At 53.3% G+C, this 17,508-nt stretch overlaps 1 protein-coding gene across 3 annotated transcripts in view; it reads left to right on the top strand.

The window, feature by feature from the left end:
• Positions 1 to 17,508, top strand: part of LOC116957172 (uncharacterized) — a 52,192-nt gene that overhangs the window by 3,389 nt on the left and 31,295 nt on the right. For all 3 annotated transcript variants that reach the window (XM_076055192.1, XM_076055190.1, XM_076055191.1), the window contains exons 2-3: positions 3,488 to 3,566; positions 8,330 to 8,434. In XM_076055192.1, coding sequence (XP_075911307.1) covers positions 3,488 to 3,566; positions 8,330 to 8,434 — 184 coding nt within the window. The remainder of the gene's footprint in view (positions 1 to 3,487; positions 3,567 to 8,329; positions 8,435 to 17,508) is intronic.

Genomic DNA, 17,508 nt, shown 5'->3' with positions numbered 1-17,508 from the left:
AGTGGTTGAGTGAGTAGCGGGGTGAGTGCGTAAATGAGTGGGTGAGTGAGTGGGTGGGTGAGTGAGTAGAGGGGTGTGTGAGTGAGTGGGTGAGTAGTGGGGTGAGTGGGTGGGTGAGTGGGTAGTGGGGTGAGTGAGTGGGTGGGTGAGTGAGTGAGTAGCGGGGTGTGTGAGTAAGTGGGTGAGTAAGTGGGTGAGTAGTGGGGTGAGTGGGTGGGTGAGTGAGTGGGTGGGTGAGTGAGTGAGTGGGTGAGTGAGTAGCGGGGTGTGTGAGTGCGTGAGTGAGTGCGTGGGTGAGTGCGTGGGTGAGTGAGTGGGTGAGTGAGTGGTTGGGTGAGTGAGTAGCGGAGTGAGTAGCGGAGTGAGTGAGCGAGTGGGTGAGTGAGTCAGTGGTTGAGTGAGTAGCGGGGTGAGTGAGTAAGTAGCGGGGTGAGTGAGTAGCGGAGTGAGTGAGTGGGTGGGTGAGTGAGTAGCGGGGTGTGTGAGTGAGTGGGTAAGTGGGTGAGTAGCAGGGTGAGTAGTGGGGTTAGTGGGTGGGTGAGTGAGTAGTGGGGTGAGTGAGTGGGTGAGTAGCAGGGTGAGTAGTGGGGTTAGTGGGTGAGTGAGTGAGTAGTGGGGTGAGTGAGTGGATGGGTGAGTGAGTAGCGGGGTGTGTGAGTGCGTGGGTAAGTGGGTGAGTAGCAGGGTGAGTAGTGGGGTGAGTGGGTGGGTGAGTGAGTAGTGGGGTAAGTGGGTGGGTGAGTGAGTAGTGGGGTGAGTGGGTGGGTGAGTGAGTAGCGGGGTGAGTGGGTGGGTGAGTGAGTAGCGGGGTGAGTGAGTGAGTGGGTGAGTGAGTGGGTGAGTGAGTAGCAGGGTGAGTGGTGGGTGAGTGGGTGAGTGAGTGGGTGAGTGAGTAGCGTGGTGAGTAGCATGGTGAGCGCGAGTTGGTAGCAGGAATTCTGTATCTCTGGGCAAGTCAAGGCATGACCGGGCGATTGCGTGTGTGTGTGTCTGTCTGTGTGTCTCTCGGACACAGAGACACACAGAGACATTCAGACAGAGACACACACACAGAGACACACACACAGAGACACACACACAGAGGCACACAGACAGAGACACACAGCCAGAGACATACACACACAGAGACATACACACACAGAGACACACATACACAGAGACACACATACACAGAGACACATACACATACACACACAGAGACACACATACACAGAGACAGACACACACAGACACACGCACACAGACACACACAGACACGGAGACACACACAGGGAGACACAGACACACACACAGACACACACACAGACACACACACAGACACACACACAGACACGGAGACACACACACAGACACACAGCCACGGAGACACACACAGACACAGAGACACACACAGACACAGAGACACACACAGACACAGAGACACACAGACACACACAGACACACGCACACAGACACACACAGAGACACAGACATACACAAAGACAGACAAAGATCCCCCGTGTAACCTCGAACAGCCTGCAGGGGCAAGTGCTGTTAGCGAGTAGCAGCAGCACCTATACACAGACAAAGATCCCCCGTGTAGCCTCTAACAGGCTGTAGGGGCAAGTGCTGTTAGCGAGTAGCAGCAGCACCTATACACAGACAAAGATCCCCCGTGTAGCCTCTAACAGGCTGTAGGGGCAAGTGCTGTTAGCGAGCGGCACCTGTGAAGGCTACCGGCGCTGTGACACACGAGGGGGTGGGTGGGTGGCCAGCAACCACCACGCCCGGCCGCCTTTGTCTCTCCCCCACAGCGGCGATGTTCGCTACAACACACCGCTTACACCGGGTGCTCATTTGAGGCTGAGTCGACCTAGGGGTGGCCCAAGATAATCGTCACCGGTGGTGTTGGTGGCGGCTGTGGTGAGTGGGAATGGAAACTCTGCTCTCTGCGGGGGTTCGCAGCTCGTCGCTGCTAACCGCTGCGCCACCGCTCCCCCGAACGGCAAAGTGAGGGTATCGGGGAGACAAAGGCGGCCGGGCGTGGTGGGGCTGGCCAGCCACCCCCTCGTGTGTGCCATAGTGCCGGTAGCCTGCGTAGCTGCTGCTGCTGCTACTAACACTGCACTTGCCACAGCAGTCTGTTAGAGGCTACACGGGGTGGGGGGGGATCTCTGTATTTGTGTGTCTCTGTGTGTGTGTGTGTGTGTCTGTGTCTCTGTGTGTCTGTGTGTGTCTGTGTGTGTGTCTGTGTGTGTGTCTGTGTGTGTCTCTGTGTGTCTCTGTGTGTGTGTGTCTCTGTGTGTGTGTGTCTCTGTCTGTGTGTCTCTGTGTGTGTGTGTGTCTTTGTGTGTGTGTCTCTGTGTGTCTCTGTGTGTCTCTGTGTGTCTGTGTCTGTAGGATCACGTGTGTCTCTATGTGTGTGTCTGTGTCTCTGTGTGTGTGTCTCTGTGTGTGTCTGTGTCTGTAGGATCACGTGTGTGTCTGTGTGTCTGTGTCTCTGTGTGTCTCTGTGTGCGTGTGTGTCTCTGTGTGTCTCTGTGTGTCTGTGTCTGTGTGTCTGTGTGTGTGTCTCTGTGTGTCTGTGTGTCTCTGTGTGTCTGTGTGTCTGTGTCTCTGTGTGTCTCTGTGTGTGTCTGTGTCTCTGTGTGTGTGTGTCTGTGTGTCTCTGTGTGTCTGTGTGTGTCTGTGTCTCCGTGTGTCTGTGTGTGTGTCTCTGTGTGTCTCTGTGTGTCTGTGTCTCTGTGTGTCTCTGTGTGTGTCTGTGTCTCTGTGTGTCTGTGTGTGTGTGTCTCTGTGTGTGTCTGTCTGTGTCTCTGTGTGTGTGTCGCTGTGTGTCTCTGTGTCTGCAGGATCACAACGTGTGTCTCCGTGTGTTTGTCTGTGTCTCTGTGTGTGTCTGTGTGTGTGTGTGTCTCTGTGTGTCTGTGTGTCTGTGTGTCTGTAGGATCACAAAATGTGTATCTGTGTGTCTCTGTGTGTCTGTGTCTCTGTGTGTCTCTGTGTCTGTAGGATCACAATGTGTCTCTGTGTGTCTCTGTGTGTCTGTGTGTGTCTCTGTGTCTGCAGGATCACAATGTGTGTCTCTGTGTGTCTGTGTGTCTCTGTGTCTGTAGGATCACAATGTGTGTCTCTGTGTGTCTGTGTCTCTGTGTGTCTCTGTGTCTGTAGGATCACAACGTGTGTCTCTGTGTGTCTCTGTGTGTCTCTGTGTCTGTAGGATCACAATGTGTGTCTGTGTGTCTCTGTGTGTCTGTGTCTCTGTGTGTCTCTGTGTCTGCAGGATCACAATGTGTGTGTCTGTGTCTTTGTGTGTGTCTGTGTCTCTGTGTGTCTCATGTGTGTCTTTGTGTCTCTGTGTGTCGCTGTGTGTCTGTCTCTGTGTCTGCAGGATTATAATGTGTGTGTCTGTGTCTGTGTGTGTCTGTGTCTGTGTGTGTGTCTGTGTGTGTGTCTGTGTGTGTGTCTGTGTGTGTGTCTGTGTGTGTGTGTCTGTGTGGGACTGCAGGATCACAATGGGGGTGCTGTCCCAGGGTTCAAGACTGAGGAGGGTGTGGAGCTGGATTTTCATAATTGCTTCTGTCTCGGTAAAACACCACAACAACAACCGCCATTCGCCACTAAGTGGCGGTGACGTCACCACGACACTTGTGCCAGGCCATGTGCACCTTGAGGCCACGTGAAGTGTCGAACGCCCGCTGGCAGGAGGTCACGGGGCAGACCCAGGTGCCACGGGTCGACTGACTGAGATGACTGGCTGATGCACCACCTGTGCCCCCTACTGTGCCAACCTGCTTTCCTTTAGCCACCCGGCGCTCCGCTCGTTGTTGTGAGCGTCGCTCCTCCGCCCTCCGTTGTTGTTGGAGGGCGACTGCCTCCAACTGCCCAGTAGCGTCCTTCACGAGCCTCCTCCACAGAGGCCGATCTTGACACCGCTGGTACCAGTCATCGGCAAGTCCACTCAGCTCCACGTCCTCCTGTACCACATCACTCCATCTCTTCTCTAGCCCGTGCCGCGTCCGTTTAGCCCCCCGATCCGGCTGAACAAAAGCTGTTTAGGCATGCTGTGGCTGGGTATGCGGGCTACATGACCCAGCCAACGCAGCCTTGCCTGCCGGAGGAGTTTACCGATCGGACTTTGCCCAGATCTTTCAAGGATTTGTGAGCTCCTCACACAATCCAGCCTGGTTAAACCAAAGATGGATCGTAGGCAGGCCAGCCTAAATGATTCTAACCGTCGAAGATGTTCCATTAGGGGGGTCCACGTTTCGCAAGTGTAGAGAGGGGAGGGAATGACTGTGGCCGAGAAGACCCGAAGCTTCGTGCGGAGCGACAGACCAGGTAGCTTCCACACAGCGTTACGCAACCAATGAAAAGATAATCCCGCTCGACTGATTCGGAGTGAGACCTCTGCTGTTAAACCGGAGCCGGTCATGAGCACACTGCCCAGGTATGGGAAACTCTCCACTCTCTCCACAACTGCCCCATCACCGATTGGGAGTTGTGGGGGTGGAGTGTCCGATGGTACAAAATACCCAGGCAGGTGCTTAGTTTTGGTGGGGCTGATGGTAAGGCCCCACGTCTTAGTGGCACACTTCAGGTTCAGCAGCAGCGTCTCCAACTCCTCCTCTGAGTGAGCAGCAATTACCAAATCATCGGCATACATAACGTGGTTGCCAATAGGGAGCCATCCCTTGACCGCACCCGGGCATCGATCAGCCTCCCATTATATCTGTACCAGTTGGAAATTCCTCCGGTACAGCTATTGAAGGCTTCACGAACTACGTGGTCGAAATAGATGTTAAATAATGTGGGAGCCAGAGGACATCCCTGTCGCACCCCAAGGTGCACAGGGAATGGCTCTGACTCCCGGCCACGTAGTTTTACCTGGGCTCGCTCACCATCATGAAGGTCCTTAATGATCGTCAGGTACTCCAAAAGCACGAAGAACAACCCAGAGCCCAGGCCTACTGATGGTATCATAGGCCTTGACCAGGTCAATAAAGCAGAGATGTAGGTCTTGTTGGAATTCCCTACACCTCTGCTGTAGCAAACGGACAGAAAATATGGAATCTGTGCAGGACCACCTTTTCCTGAAACCGCATTGGGGCTCTGCAAGCCTCTCCTCAGCGTGCCTGGCAAGACGATGTTGAATAATCCTTGCCAGGACCTTTCCCGGCACTCTGAGGAGTGAGATGCCCCTGTAGTTGTTACACTCTGTGCGGCCCCCCTTCTTAAAGAGGGGGACCACCACCAGGGCATCGTTCCAATCCTGCAGAACCCGTCCAGTGGCCCAGACTGTTATGATTTCATGTAGGGCAGTCTGTGCACAAACGCCACCCTCCCTCAGCATTTCGCTTTGGAGATCATCTCTGCCCTGTGCCTTTCCTGGTCTCAGACTCTGGATTGCCTTCAGTTCTTCCTCAACAGATGGCACCTCAGCCAGCCACTCACAAGGGGTAAATTCCTCCTCCAATATTTGAGGCATCGCAACCTCAGCAGGGTCATCCCCACTTTGTGCCACGATGTTTTCCAGGCTGAGGGATTCCCCCACCCCCAGGACCTCTGCAAACCTGTTCCTGGGGGTTGAAGATTGGATCACCGTTCTTTCCCCTAATGATGGTAATAGGTGAGGCACTGCAGGTCACTTTTTTGATGGAGTTAAATAGAGATTTGTGATCACGGGCCATTGAGGCAGACTCCATCTCCTCAGCAACCCGCGACCACCATCCATCCTTGCAGCGCCTCATGGCTCTCCGAACCTCCGAGCGAAGGCTGCGGTAAGCCTCCTCATCCTCTGACGAAGGGTGCTGTAGACGATGAGAGTGGACCTGTCGCTTTTTCTCAACCATCCTGAACACCTCCTCTGTCAGCCAGGATCTCTGGGGAGGTCTGGACCTTGTACCCAAAGCAGCCATTGCAGCTGCATGAGTCACAGTCCTAAACCTCGCCCATTTACCCTCGACATCAGGAGGAGTGGGGGACGATGCCAACCCCAGCCGCAAGCGATGATGAAATTCTCGCTTGCAACTTTCATCAGCTAACTGAGACCAGGCCACCTTACAGTGAGGGAAAAAGTATTTGATCCCCTGCTGATTTTGTACGTTTGCCCACTGACAATGATATGATCAGTCTATCATTTTAATGGTAGGTTTATTTGAACAGTGAGAGACAGAATAACAACAACAAAAATCCAGGTAAACGCATGTCAAAAATGTTATAAATTGATTTGCATTTTAATGAGGTAAATAAGTACTTGACCCCTCTGCAAAACATGACTTAGTACTTGGTGGCAAAACCCTTGTTGGCAATCACAGAGGTCAGACGTTTCTTGTAGTTGGCCACCAGGTTTGCACACATTTCAGGAGGGATTTTGTCCCACTCCTCTTTGCAGATCTTCTCCAAGTCATTAAGGTTTCGAGGCTGACGTTTGGCAACTCGAACCTTCAGCTCCCTCCATAGATCTTCTATGGGATTAAGGTCTGGAGACTGGCTAGGCCACTCCAGGACCTTAATGTGCTTCTTCTTGAGCCACTCCTTTGTTGCCTTGGCCCTGTGTTTTGGGTCATTGTCATGCTGGAATACCCATCCACGACCCATTTTCAATGCCCTGGCTGAGGGAAGGAGGTTCTCACCCAAGATTTCACGGTACATGGCTCCGTCCATCGTCCCTTTGATGCGGTGAAGTTGTCATGTCCCTTAGCAGAAGAACACCCCCAAAGCATAATGTTTCCACCTCCATGTTTGACGGTGGGGATGGTGTTCATGGGGTCATAGGCAGCATTCCTCCTCCTCCAAACACGGCGAGTTGAGTTGATGCCAAAGAGCTCCATTTTGGTCTCATCTGACCACAACACTTTCACCCAGTTGTCCTCTGAATCATTCAGATGTTCATTGGCAAACTTCAGACGGGCATGTATATGTGCTTTCTTGAGCAGGGGGGACCTTGCGGGCGCTGCAGGATTTCAGTCCTTCACGGCGTAGTGTGTTACCAATTGTTTTCTTGGTGACTATGGTGCCAGCTGCCTTAAGATCATTGACAATATCCTCCCGTGTAGTTCTGGGCTGATTCCTCACCGTTCTCATGATCATAGCAACTCCACGAGATGAGATCTTGCATGGAGCCCCAGGCCGAGGGAGATTGACAGTTCTTTGTGTTTCTTCCATTTGCGAATAATCGCACCAACTGTTGTCACCTTCTCACCAAGCTGCTTAGCAATGGTCTTGTAGCCCATTCCAGCCTTGTGTAGGTCTACAATCCTGTCCCTGATATCCTTGGAGTGCTCTTCGGTTTTGGCCATGGTGGAGAGTTTGGAATCTGATTGATTGCTTCTGTGGACAGGTGTCTTTTATACAGGTAACAAGCTGAGATTAGCAGCACTCCCTTTATGAGTGTGCTCCTAATCTCAGCTCGTTACCTGTATAAAAGACACCTGGGAGCCAGAAATCATTCTGATTGAGAGGGTGTCAAATACTTATTTCCCTCATTAAATGCAAATGAATTTATAACATTTTGGACATGCGGTTTTCTGGATTTTTTTGTTGTTATTTTGTGTCTCAATGTTCAAATAAACCTACCATTAAATTTATAGACTGATCATTTCTTTGTCAGTGGGCAAACGTACAAAATCAGCAGGGGATCAAATATTTTTTCCCTCACTGTCGGTTGGAATGGGGCCCTGGGTGTACACCCACCACTGGAGTGGAAGAATGGCAGGCGCATCTTACAGATGAGTAGTCGATGGTCAGAGGGCAGATCAGCTCCACGGTAGGTCCTGGTGTCAAGGACATGGGCTCGCATCCACTGGTCCGTCACTATGTGGTCCAGCAGATGTTCTTGCTTGGACCCAGCATGCATACATGATGTTGTGTGGATGCGCCGATGCCGGAACAGCGTGTTGGTAATTACAAGCCCATGGGCTGCACAAAAATCTAGCAGCCTCCTACCGTTGTTATTGAGCTGATCTGGCCCATGCCCTCCAATCACTCCAGACCAGGTGCCAGCATCATGACCAACTCGGGCATTGAAGTCACCCAACAGGATGACTCTATCCCGAGGGGCCACTTTAGCCAGCACCTGTGACAGGAGGTCATAGAAGGCATCTGACTCATCGGCCTTGCCTGCATCCCTCCACAGACACACATAGAGACAGACACACACAGACACACACACACGTGCACTAACGCTTTCCCCGTGTCTCCCACTCCCTCTGTCTCTCCCCCCCCCCACCGTGTCTCCCACACCCCCCCATGTCTCCCACCCCCCCCCGTGTCTCCCACCCCCCCCCATGTCTCCCACCCCCCCCCCCCGTGTCTCCCACCCCCCCCCCCCCCCCCGCGTGTCTCCCAGGTCCGTGTTGCTGTGTGCCGTGAGTGTTCCGAGTCGGAGTTCCGGAATTTGCAGGGAGTCTGCACGGAGTGCATGAAGTGTGCTCCAGGCACTGAGCTATCTCAGGTGATACACACACAGTGACACACACACAGTGGCACACACACACACACAGTGACACACACACAGTGATACACACACACACACACAGTGACACACACACAGTGATACACACACAGTGATACACACACAGTGACACACACACAGTGATACACACACACAGTGACACACACACAGTGACACACACACAGTGACACACACACACAGTGATACACACAGTGACACTCACACACAGTGATACACACACAGTGACACACACACAGTGACACACACACAGTAACACTCACACACAGTGATACACACACAGTGACACACACAGTGATACACACACAGTGATACACACACAGTGACACACACACACACAGTGATACACACACACAGTGATACACACACACAGTGATACACACAGTGACACACACAGTGACACACACACAGTGATACACACACAGTGATACACACACAGTGATACACACACAGTGATACACACAGTGACACACACAGTGACACACACACACACAGTGACACACACACAGTGATACACACACAGTGACACACACAGTGACACACACAGTGACACACACACAGTGATACACGCACAGTGGCACACACAGTGATACACACAGTGACACACACACAGTGACACACAGTGACACACAGTGACACTCACACAGTGACACACACACAGTGATACACACACAGTGATACACACACAGTGACACACACACACACAGTGATACACACACACAGTGACACACACACACAGTGACACACACACACAGTGACACACACACACACACACAGTGGCACACACACAGTGACACACACACACACACAGTGGCACACACACAGTGGCACACACACAGTGATACACACACAGTGATACACACACAGTGACACACACACAGTAACACACACAGTAACACACACAGTGATACACACACAGTGGCACACACAGTGATACACACACAGTGATACACACACAGTGGCACACACACAGTGACACACACACAGTGACACACACACAGTGACACACACGCACACACACAGTGATACACGCACAGTGATACACACACAGTGATACACACACAGTGATACACACACAGTAACACACAGTGACACACACGCACACACACAGTGATACACGCACAGTGATACACACACAGTGATACACACACAGTAACACACACAGTGACACTCACACACACAGTGATACACACACAGTGATACACACACAGTGATACACACACAGTGATACACACACAGTAACACACACAGTGACACTCACACACACAGTGACACTCACACACACAGTGATACACACACAGTGATACACACACAGTGATACACACAGTGACACACACGCACACACACAGTGATACACGCACAGTGGCACACACACAGTAACACACACAGTGACATGCACACACACAGTGACACACACACAGTGACACACACACAGTGACACACACACAGTGACACACATACAGTGATACACACAGTGACACACACACAGTGACACTCACACACACAGTGACACACACACAGTGACACACACACAGTGACACTCAACAACAACAACAACCGCCATTCGCCACTAAGTGGCGGTGACGTCACCACGACGCTTGTGCCAGGCTATGTGCACCCTGAGGCCACGTGAAGTGTCGAACGCCCGCTGGCAGGAGGTCACGGGGCAGACCCAGGTGCCACGGGTCGACTGACTGAGATGACTGGCTGATGCACCACCTGTGCCCCCTACTGTGCCAACCTGCTGTGCTTTAGCCACCCGGCGCTCCGCTCGCTGTTGTGAGCGTCGCTCCTCCGCCCTCCGTTGTTGTTGGAGGGCGACTGCCTCCAACTGCCCAGTAGCATCCTTCACGAGCCTCCTCCACAGAGGCCGATCTTGACACCGCTGGTACCAGTCATCGGCAAGTCCACTCAGCTCCACGTCCTCCTGTACCACATCACTCCATCTCTTCTCTAGCCCGTGCCGCGCCCGCTTAGCCCCCTCAATCCGGCCAAACAAAAGCTGTTTCGGCATGCGGTGGCTGGGCATGCGGGCTACATGACCCAGCCATCGCAGCCTTGCCTGCCGGAGGAGCTCACCGATGGGACCCTGCCCAGATCTTTCAAGGATTTGTGAGCTCCTCACACAATCCAGTCTGGTTAAACCCAGGATGGATCGTAGGCAGGCCAGCCTAAATGTTTCTAACCGGCGAAGATGTTCCATTAGGGGGGTCCACGTTTCGCAAGCGTAGAGAAGGGAGGGAATGACCGTGGCCGAGAAGACCTGAAGCTTAGTGCGGAGCGACAGACCAGGTAGCTTCCACACAGCGTTACGCAACCGATGAAAAGATATTGCCGCTCGACTGATTCGGAGTGAGACCTCTGCTGTTAAACTGGAGCCAGTCATAAGCACACTGCCCAGGTATGGGAAACTCTCCACTCTCTCCACAACTGCCCCATCACCGATTGGGAGTTGTGGGGGTGGAGTGTCCGATGGTACAAAATACCCAGGCAGGTGCTTAGTTTTGGTGGGGCTGATGGTAAGGCCCCACCTCTTAGTGGCACGCTCCAGTCTCAGCAGCAGCGTCTCCAACTCCTCCTCTGACTGAGCAGCTATTACCAAGTCATCAGCATACATAACGTGGTTGAGCAATAGGGAGCCATCCCTTGACCGCACCCGGGCATCGATTAGCCTCCCATTATATCTGTACCATATGGAGATTCCCCCGGTACAGCTATTGAAGGCTTCACGAACTACGTGGTCAAAATAGATGTTAAATAATGTGGGAGCCAGAGGACATCCCTGTCGCACCCCAAGGTGTACAGGGAATGGCTCTGACTCCCGGCCACGTAGTTTTACCCGGGCCCGCTCACCATCATGAAGGTCCTTAATGATCGTGAGCAGAGGGTCAGGTACTCCAAAAGCACGAAGAACGACCCAGAGCCCAGGCCTACTGATGGTATCATAGGCCTTGACCAGGTCAATAAAGTGACACTCACACACAGTGACACACACACAGTGACACACACACAGTAACACACACAGTGACACACACGCACACACACAGTGATACACGCACAGTGACACACACACAGTGACACACACACAGTGACACACACATAGTGACACACACACACAGGGATACACGCACAGTGGCACACACACAGTGATACACGCACAGTGATACACACACACACACGGTGATACACACACGGTGATACACACAGTGGTACAACAACAACCAACAACCGCCATTCGCCACTAAGTGGCGGTGACGTCACCATGACGCTTGTGCCAGGTCATGTGCACCTTGAGGCCACGTGAAGTGTCGAACGCCCGCGGGCAGGAGGTCACGGGGCAGACCCAGGTGCCACGGGTCGACTGATTGAGATGACTGGCTGATGCACCATCTGTGCCCCGTACTGTGCCAACTTGCTGTGCTTTAGCCACCCGGCGCTCCGCTCCTTGTTGTGAGCGTTGCTCCTCCGCCCTCCGTTGTTGTTGGAGGGCGACTGCCTCCAACTGCCCAGCAGCGGCGTCCTTCACGAGCCTCCTCCTCCACAGAGGCCGATATTGACACCGCTGGTACCGGTCATCGGCAAGTCCACTCAGCTCCACGTCCTCCTGTACCACATCACTCCATCTCTTCTCTAGCCCGTGCCGCGCCCGTTTAGCCCCCTCGATCCGGCTGAACAAAAGCTGTTTCGGCATGCGGTGGCTGGGCATGTGGGCTACATGACCCAGCCATTGCAGCCTTGCCCGCCGGAGGAGCTCACCGATGGGACCTTGCCCAGATCTTTCAAGGATTTGTGAGCTCCTCACACAATCCAGCCTGGTTAAACCCAGGATGGATCGTAGACAGGCCAGCCTAAATGTTTCTAACCGGCGAAGATGTTCCATTAGGGGGGTCCACGTTTCGCAAGCGTAGAGAAGCGAGGGAATGGCCGTGGCCGAGAAGACCTGAAGCTTAGTGCGGAGCGACAGACCAGGTAGCTTCCACACAGCGTTACGCAACCAATGAAAAGATATTGCCGCTCGACTGATTCGGAGTGAGACCTCTGCTGTTAAATTGGAGCCGGTCATAAGCACACTGCCCAGGTATGAGAAACTCTCCACTCTCTCCACAACTGCCCCATCACCGATTAGGAGTTGTGGGGGTGGAGTGTCCGATGGTACAAAATACCCAAGCGCAGGTGCTTAGTTTTGGTGGGGCTGATGGTAAGGCCCCATCTCTTAGTGGCACGCTCCAGTCTCAGCAGCAGCGTCTCCAACTCCTCCTCTGAATGAGCAGCTATTACCAAATCATCGGCATACATAACGTGGTTGAGCAATCGGGAGCCATCCCTTGACCGCACCCGGGCATCGATCAGCCTCCCATTATATCTGTACCAAATGGAGATCCCCTCGGTACAGCTATTGAAGGCGTTACGAACTATGTGGTCAAAATAGTTGTTAAATAATGTGGGAGCCAGAGGACATCCCTGTCGCACCCCAAGGTGCACAGGGAATGGCTCTGATTCCTGGCCACGTAGTTTTACCCGGGCCCGCTCACCATCATGAAGGTCCTTAATGATCATGAGCAGGGGGTCAGGGACACCAAAAGCACGAAGAACAACCCAGAGCCCAGGCCTACTGATGGTATCATAGGCCTTGACCAGGTCAATAAAGCAGAGATGTAGGTCTTTCTGGAATTCCCTACACCTCTCCTGTAGCAGACGGACAGAAAATATGGCATCTGTGCTGGACCGCCCTTTCCTGAAACCGCATTGTGGCTCCGCAAGTCTCTCCTCAGCGTGCCTGGCAAGGCGATGTTGAATAATCCTTGCCAGGACCTTTCCCGGCACACTGAGGAGTGAGATGCCCCTGTAGTTGTTACAGTCTGTGCGGTCCCCCTTCTTAAAGAGGGGGACCACCAGGGCATCCTTCCAATCCTGCGGAGCCCGTCCAGTGGTGCAGTCTGTCATATAGGGCAGTCTGTGCACAAACGCCACCCTCCCTCAGCATTTCGCTTGGGAGATCATCTCTGCCCTGTGCCTTTCCTGGTCTCAGACTCCGGATTGCCTTCAGTACTTTCTCAGCAGATGGCACCTCAGCCAGCCACTCACAGGGGGTGACTTCTTCCAATATTTGAGGCACCGCAGCCTCAGCAGGTTCATCCCCACTTTGTGTCATGATGTTTTCCTGGCTGAGGGGTTTCCCCTCCCCCAGGACCTCACAGAAATGCTCAGCAAATCTACAAACCTGTTCCTGGGGGTTGGAGATTGGAACACCGTTTTTTCCCCCTAATAATGGTAATAGGTGTGGCGTTGCAGATTACTTTTTTGATGGAGTTAAATAGAGATTTGTGATCGCGGGCCACTGAGGCAGACTCCATCTCCTCAGCAACCCGCGACCACCACCCATCCTTGCAGTGCCTCACGGCTCTCCGAACCTCCGAGCGAAGGCTGCGGTAAGCCTCCTCATTCTCTGACGTGGGATTCTGTAGCCGATAACAGTGGGCCTGTCGCTTTTTCTCAACTATCCTGAACACCTCTGCTGTCAGCTAGGGTCTATGGGGAGGTCTGGACCGCGTACCCAAAGCAGCCATTGCAGCTGCATGAGTCAAAGTCCTAAACCTCACCCATTTAACCTCGACATCAGGAGGAGTGGGGGACAATGCCAACCCCTGCCGCACGCGATGATAAAATTCTCGCTTGCAACTTTCATCAGATAAATGAGACCGGGCCACTTTAGCTTGGAATGGGGTCCTGGGTGTACACCCACCACCAGAGTGGAAGAATGGCAGGCGCATCTTACAGATGACTAGTCGATGGTCAGAGGGCAGATCAGCTCCACGGTAGGTCCTGGTGTCAAGGACATGGGCTCGCATCCGCTGGTCCGTCACTATGTAGTCCAGCAGATATTCTTGCTTGGACCCGGCATGCATCCATGATGTTGTGTGGATGCGCTGATGCCGGAACAGCGTGTTGGTAATTACAAGCCAATGGGCTCCACAAAAATCTAGCAGCCTCCTACCGTTGTTATTGAGCTGATCTGGCCCATGCCCTCCAATCACTCCAGACCAGGTGCCAGCATCATGACCAACTCGGGCATTGAAGTCACCCAACAGGATGACTCTATCCCGAGGGGCCACTTTAGCCAGCACCTGTGACAGGAGGTCAATAAAGGCATCTGACTCATCGGCTTTGCCTGCATCCCTCCACAGATGTTTGTCTTCGGTGGGGGCATAAGTAACCACGACCACCACTCCTCGCCTCCGGTTGATGGGAAGGCGAGCCCAAAGTAGCCTGGGGCTTACAGCTTCCCACACCTCACCGCCATGCTCCCACGCCCCCCTCATTCTTTTGTTCAGAAGAAGAGCCACTCCCTGTTGTTTGGCAGTCTGCTGCCCCGAGTAGAGGACGGTCCACCTCATGGTGGCAGGAGCCAGAGCCGGTCCACCGGACCTCCTGAATGCCACAGAGATCCAGGCGGTACCGGTCCAGCTCCCGACAGAGGAGTGGCAGCCTCACCTCAGCAGCGAGCGTTCGAACATTTCACGTGGCCACACGAAGTGGCTTTTCGTTGTTTCTGGAGGAGCCCCGAGGGTAGAGATTCAATCTCCTGGCTCCGCCAATTGGGGTTTGGCCAGGAGACGTCATAGACACCTGTCCCCCCGGGGCCTCCGGCACAAGCTTATTAGTTACATATTTAAGTCGTAGTTTAGTGGTAATTAATTGAAGGTGGAGAGGTTACCAGCGCCTCGCACCCGTCCAGAGCTCCCGTTTAGCCCCTGTGGTGGTCACAGATGCCATGAGGCGTGGAGCCAATCGGAAGTTGACCTCCCCCCAAAGCACTGTCCACGACAGAGTTTCCCGTCCGGCACCGCGAGGAGGTAGGGGGTTGTTTTGCCGGACACATTGATACACACACAGTGATACACACACAGTGTGACACACACAGTGGTACATCTGGTGATAGCCAGCAGTCGCTTTTGAAAACGAGCAACATAGTTCAGTGGGACCTTACACACCTGGTAACTGTAAATAATAGTTCTCTATGAGTATGGGTCTCTGAGTATGAGTCTCTGTGGGTCTCCATAAGTGTGGGTCTCTGTGGGTCTCTATGAGCATGGGTCTCTATGAGTGTGGGTCTCTGTGGGTCTCTGAGTATGAGTCTCTGTGGGTCTCTATAAGTGTGGGTCTCTGTGGGTCTCTATGAGTGTGGGTCTCTAATAGTGTGGGTCTCTATGAGTGTGGGTCTCTCTGGGTCTCTATGAGTGTGGGTCTATTTGAGTGTGGGTTCTGTGGGACTCTATGAGTATGGGTCTCTGTGGGTCTCTATGAGTGTGGGTCTCTGTGGGTCTCTATGAGTGTGGGTCTCTGTGAATCTCTATGAGTGTGGGTCTCTGTGGTGTCTATGAGTGTGGGTCGCTATGAGTGGGTCTCTGTGGGTTTCTGTGTGTGTGTCTCTGTGGGTCTTTATAAGTGTGGGTCTCTCTGGGTCTCTATGAGTGTGGGTCTCTGTGGGTGTCTATGAGTGTGGGTCTCTGTGGGTCTCTATGAGTATGGGTCTCTGTGGGTCTCTGTGGGTGTCTGAGTGTGGGTGTCTGTGAGTGTGGGTCGCTGTGGGTGTCTATGAGTGTGGGTCTCTATGAGTGTGGGTCTCTGTGGGTCTTTATGAGTGTGGGTCTCTGTGGGTCTTTATGAGTGTGGGTCTCTGTGGGTCTCTATGAGTGTGGGTCTCTGTGGGTGTCTATGAGTGTGGGTCTCTGTGGGTGTCTATGAGTGTGGGTATCTATAATGTGTGTCGCTGTGGGTGTCTATGATTGTGGGTCTCTGTGGTACTCATTTGAGGCTGAGTCGACCTAGGGGAGGCCCAGGACCGTTTCAGATAATCGTCACCGGTGGTGTTGGCCGTGAGCGGGAATCAAACCCGGGTCGCCGGGTTCATAGCGCAGCGTAGCGCTAACCGCTACACACACACCCACACACACAGATACACACAGACCCACACACACAGATACACACACGCACACACACCCACACCCACACACACCCACACACACAGATACACACACACCCACACACACCCACACACACACACACACCCACACACAGAGATACACACACACCCACACACACAGATACACACACACCCATACACGCACACACCCACACACACACACACCCACACACACAGATGCACACACACCCACACACACAGATGCACACACACCCACACACACAGATACACACACACCCACCCACACACACACCCACACACATACACACACACACACACCCACACACACAGATACACACACACACACACAGACACCCACACACACACACCCACACACACAGATACACACACACAGACACACACACACTCACACACACATACACACACACCCACACACACACACACACCCACACACACAGATACACACACACCCACACACACACACACACCCACACACACAGATACACACACACCCACACACACAGATACACACACCCAAACACACACACCCACCCACACAGACACACACACACACACCCACACACACACACCCACACACACACCCACACACACCCACACACACACACACACACACCCCCACACACACAGATACACACACACCCACACACACACCCACACACACACCCACACACACACACACACAGACACACACACACCCACACACACAGACACACACCCACACACACAGACACACACAGACACACACAGATACACACACACAGACACACAGATACACACACACCCACACACACAGATACACACACGGACACACACACCCACACACACACCCACACACACCCACACACACACACCCACACACACAGATACACACCCACACACACACACCCACACAGACACACACCCACACACACAGATACACACACACAGACACACACACACCTACACGCGACAAGATTCCTGGGATAAGGCCTGAGGCTTGGGAGGATCAGTAGAGAAGCTTTCATGTGGGTGAAGTCGGCGCACGCGTGTGTGTGTGTACGTGTGTATGTGCGGGGAAAAAACGGTGATCCAATCTCCGACCCCCAGGAAC

Source organism: Petromyzon marinus, chromosome 70 (assembly GCF_048934315.1).
Source record: "Petromyzon marinus isolate PM22_M1 ecotype Great Lakes invasive population chromosome 70, UKy_Petmar_22M1.pri1.0, whole genome shotgun sequence".
Lineage (NCBI taxonomy): Eukaryota > Metazoa > Chordata > Hyperoartia > Petromyzontiformes > Petromyzontidae > Petromyzon > Petromyzon marinus.
Note: the sequence above shows the minus strand (reverse complement) of the source record. Positions and strands in the feature narration are given on the sequence as shown.